The sequence below is a fragment of the Sinocyclocheilus rhinocerous genome, unplaced genomic scaffold (genome assembly GCF_001515625.1).
Source record: "Sinocyclocheilus rhinocerous isolate Xijiao unplaced genomic scaffold, SAMN03320098_v1.1 scaffold53, whole genome shotgun sequence".
NCBI classification, from domain to species: domain Eukaryota; kingdom Metazoa; phylum Chordata; class Actinopteri; order Cypriniformes; family Cyprinidae; genus Sinocyclocheilus; species Sinocyclocheilus rhinocerous.
Genome location: NW_015645538.1, coordinates 89,824 through 92,559, shown reverse-complemented (window position 1 = coordinate 92,559; position 2,736 = coordinate 89,824). Strand labels below are relative to the sequence as shown.

The window sequence follows — 2,736 nt, the reverse complement described above, 5'->3', positions numbered from 1 at the left end:
AGCCGTTTTAGGGGGGCGTGGCAGAGTCTTAACTTTGATAAAGAATATCTCTGGTTTTGAGACTTTAGTCTTTGCAACTTCAGGGATCTTATCTATGCACAATCAGCTTGTAACACTCCAAAGAGAAAGGAAAACTTGAAATCGCATCATATGACCCTTTTAATACCAGGTATGAACATATAACCCTAAACCTAACCTTAACAGGGTCACATTCATGCTTGGTCTACACCTCCCAAATCTATAACTCTCCCCAAACCACTTTCAGTCATATTTCACACCCCAAAGTTTCATAAGTCCTGAATAAGGAATGTATTAGCACTTTCTCTCATAAAGGCTTCTGTGCGCCTCTCCCTCTTTGGCAATGCACAGCTGCTGGTTGTCGTCCTCCTACATTCCAGTCTGTGATATCGTCATGATTCTCCCAGACAACTACCAGATATGATCCTGTGGAATGCAGGTGCTTGTCAAGCGTCCGGCACTGCAGTGGTGAATTGTGGTGGTTAAAGGGCCCCTGAAGGGCCACGGCTCGCAGCAACACTTGACCCAACAGGAAAAGTGAGCACTCACGCTGAGCAAAGACAAGAGAATACTCCAATGAGAAAGTAAAGAGTGTGTGAGAGTGTGTGCGGCACTCAGCCCACTCGTTAGTGTGCATGCCGAGTGGGTTTTAGACAGATACAGGCTTCATAAACGACTCGGGTGGAGACGTGTTGGAGGATGTGGGTTGGAGAGGAAAGAGAAAAGAGGAAGGGGAGGAAGATACGGGTATGGGTTCCTATCTAGTGAGGGTACTTTTTGAGACTATAAATGAATTGCACCAATGAACAGCGTCAAACCATTTCCAGCCTTCTCAAATTGCGGAATCAGCTCTTATGTAATGTGTTGGTGTGGATCACTGGCAGCTTTTTGCAGAGAGACACTGAAAGCCTCAGCGAGCCACATCAAATAACACACTTCCAGACAGACACATCTAGGATGCATTCACTGCACTGCACTGGAACCAGCTGATGAATAGCAAAGATCAAACTGCAGTCTGATTTCCGAATCCGGCCTCTTATTCTTGCTTTGATGATTTCTAATGGCATACTGCATTGCGCAGAGCGTGAGAGCAGATAATCAAAGAGCCGTCAATGGGCATAAAAATGAGATGAATAACTTGATTCTGACTGGTCAGTCGTGGCATTCTGGGAAAGCTGGGAAATGTCTCAAGCACATGATCTCTTTATTCTTACATTCAAGTCAAATCAATGTTTTATGTTCATTTATTTATTTAGTAAATGGCTGTGAAATAAACAGACATTAAACACAGCATATCGTTTTCTTAATCAGTACTTTTTTTTTATCTTGTTTTCCAGTAAAAATATCTACGTATCCTTAAAAAATGGCAAATTTCCTTTTTGTGTAAAATAAGGAGACTTGATTTCAGAGATTCCAATTCTCACTATTACCTAGTTGCTTATTAGCATGCCTATTATTAACATATTGGCTGTTTATTCGTACTTATAAAGCACATATTCTGCATGACCATATTCTACATCCCTAATCCTATCCAATACCTAAACTTAACAAGCAGCAAATTAGTAGGTTTTTGAGGCAAAAGTCATAGTTAATGGTGTGTTAAAAGCGAGAATTGAACCTAAAAATAAAGTGTGATCCTTTAAGTTTATTTTTAATATCTAGTTGAATGTTTGGGGTCAGTAAGATTTTTGAAAGAAATAAATACTCAGCAATAGCACATTAAAATAATCAAAAATGACCGTAAAGACATTTATGATGTTACAAAATGAATCATGTATCACATATGGCATAAAATGTATCATGTTTTTCAAATATTTTTGAACATTAATAATAAGAAATGTTTCTTGAGTGTCAAATCATATTTCACAATATTACTGTTTTACTGTGTTTTTGATCAAATAAATAGAGCTATAGAGACTAACATCATTGCATAACAAAACTAACATCACAAAATGTCAGTATGTATACAGTAGTAAACCTATGTGAAAACTGGTGATTATATATTTTTAGTGTAAAACAAGACCAAGTAAACCCTTTCAGGATAATGTGATGTTCCGCTTTGCATCTGGGTCCTGTAATAATGAACATCTGACTAGCTGCAGAAGACTCTTACCTGGATCTCATTCATGTTCATAATGGTCCGTGAGGGGCGTTGTGTGCCCAGACGATACCGCAGACCTTCGTCCAGCGTCATACCCCAGAACTGACTGTAGTTTGAGGCCCTCCAACTGTATGGGTAACAAGAGAAAGAGCAGGAAAGTTAGCAGGAAAGAGGAATACACTTTTATTTGTGCACTTGTTTATATATATTTAATACTAGTAACGGCAGACTAGATGGGATTCCTGATGCTTACCCATAACCTCTCCTGTTGATTTCCTGGATCATGTCATCCTCTATGAGACAGGCATGATGCTCACATTCCCAGCGCCCATTTTGACCACATGTGCTGCGGGAGACGAATAAAAACTGTTATTGAACACATCCAGAAAATGTACAAGCTATACAAATAAAGTACAAAATAAGGCCTGAACAAATACATGAAAAAATAGTCAGTGAAAGGAAGCCATCTTCACAAATATTGCTTGTCAACCTCAGGATAAAAAAGTAAATATTATATAAATTTCTGGTTATTTGATATGAGGTCTGCTGTTTTTAATATTTAAATAAGAATCTTTAAAATTCTTATTTAAAGAATTAATAAAGATTCTCCCCCCCCC

At 38.5% G+C, this 2,736-nt stretch overlaps 1 protein-coding gene across 3 annotated transcripts in view; it reads right to left on the bottom strand.

Moving 5' to 3' along the window:
- The window catches only part of tinagl1 (tubulointerstitial nephritis antigen-like 1), a 31,544-nt gene that overhangs the window by 11,882 nt on the left and 16,926 nt on the right, over nt 1-2,736 (bottom strand). For all 3 annotated transcript variants that reach the window (XM_016509756.1, XM_016509757.1, XM_016509758.1), the window contains 2 exons: nt 2,373-2,465; nt 2,132-2,246 (listed from right to left, as the gene is read on the bottom strand). In XM_016509756.1, the coding sequence (XP_016365242.1) occupies nt 2,132-2,246; nt 2,373-2,465 (208 nt within the window). The remainder of the gene's footprint in view (nt 1-2,131; nt 2,247-2,372; nt 2,466-2,736) is intronic.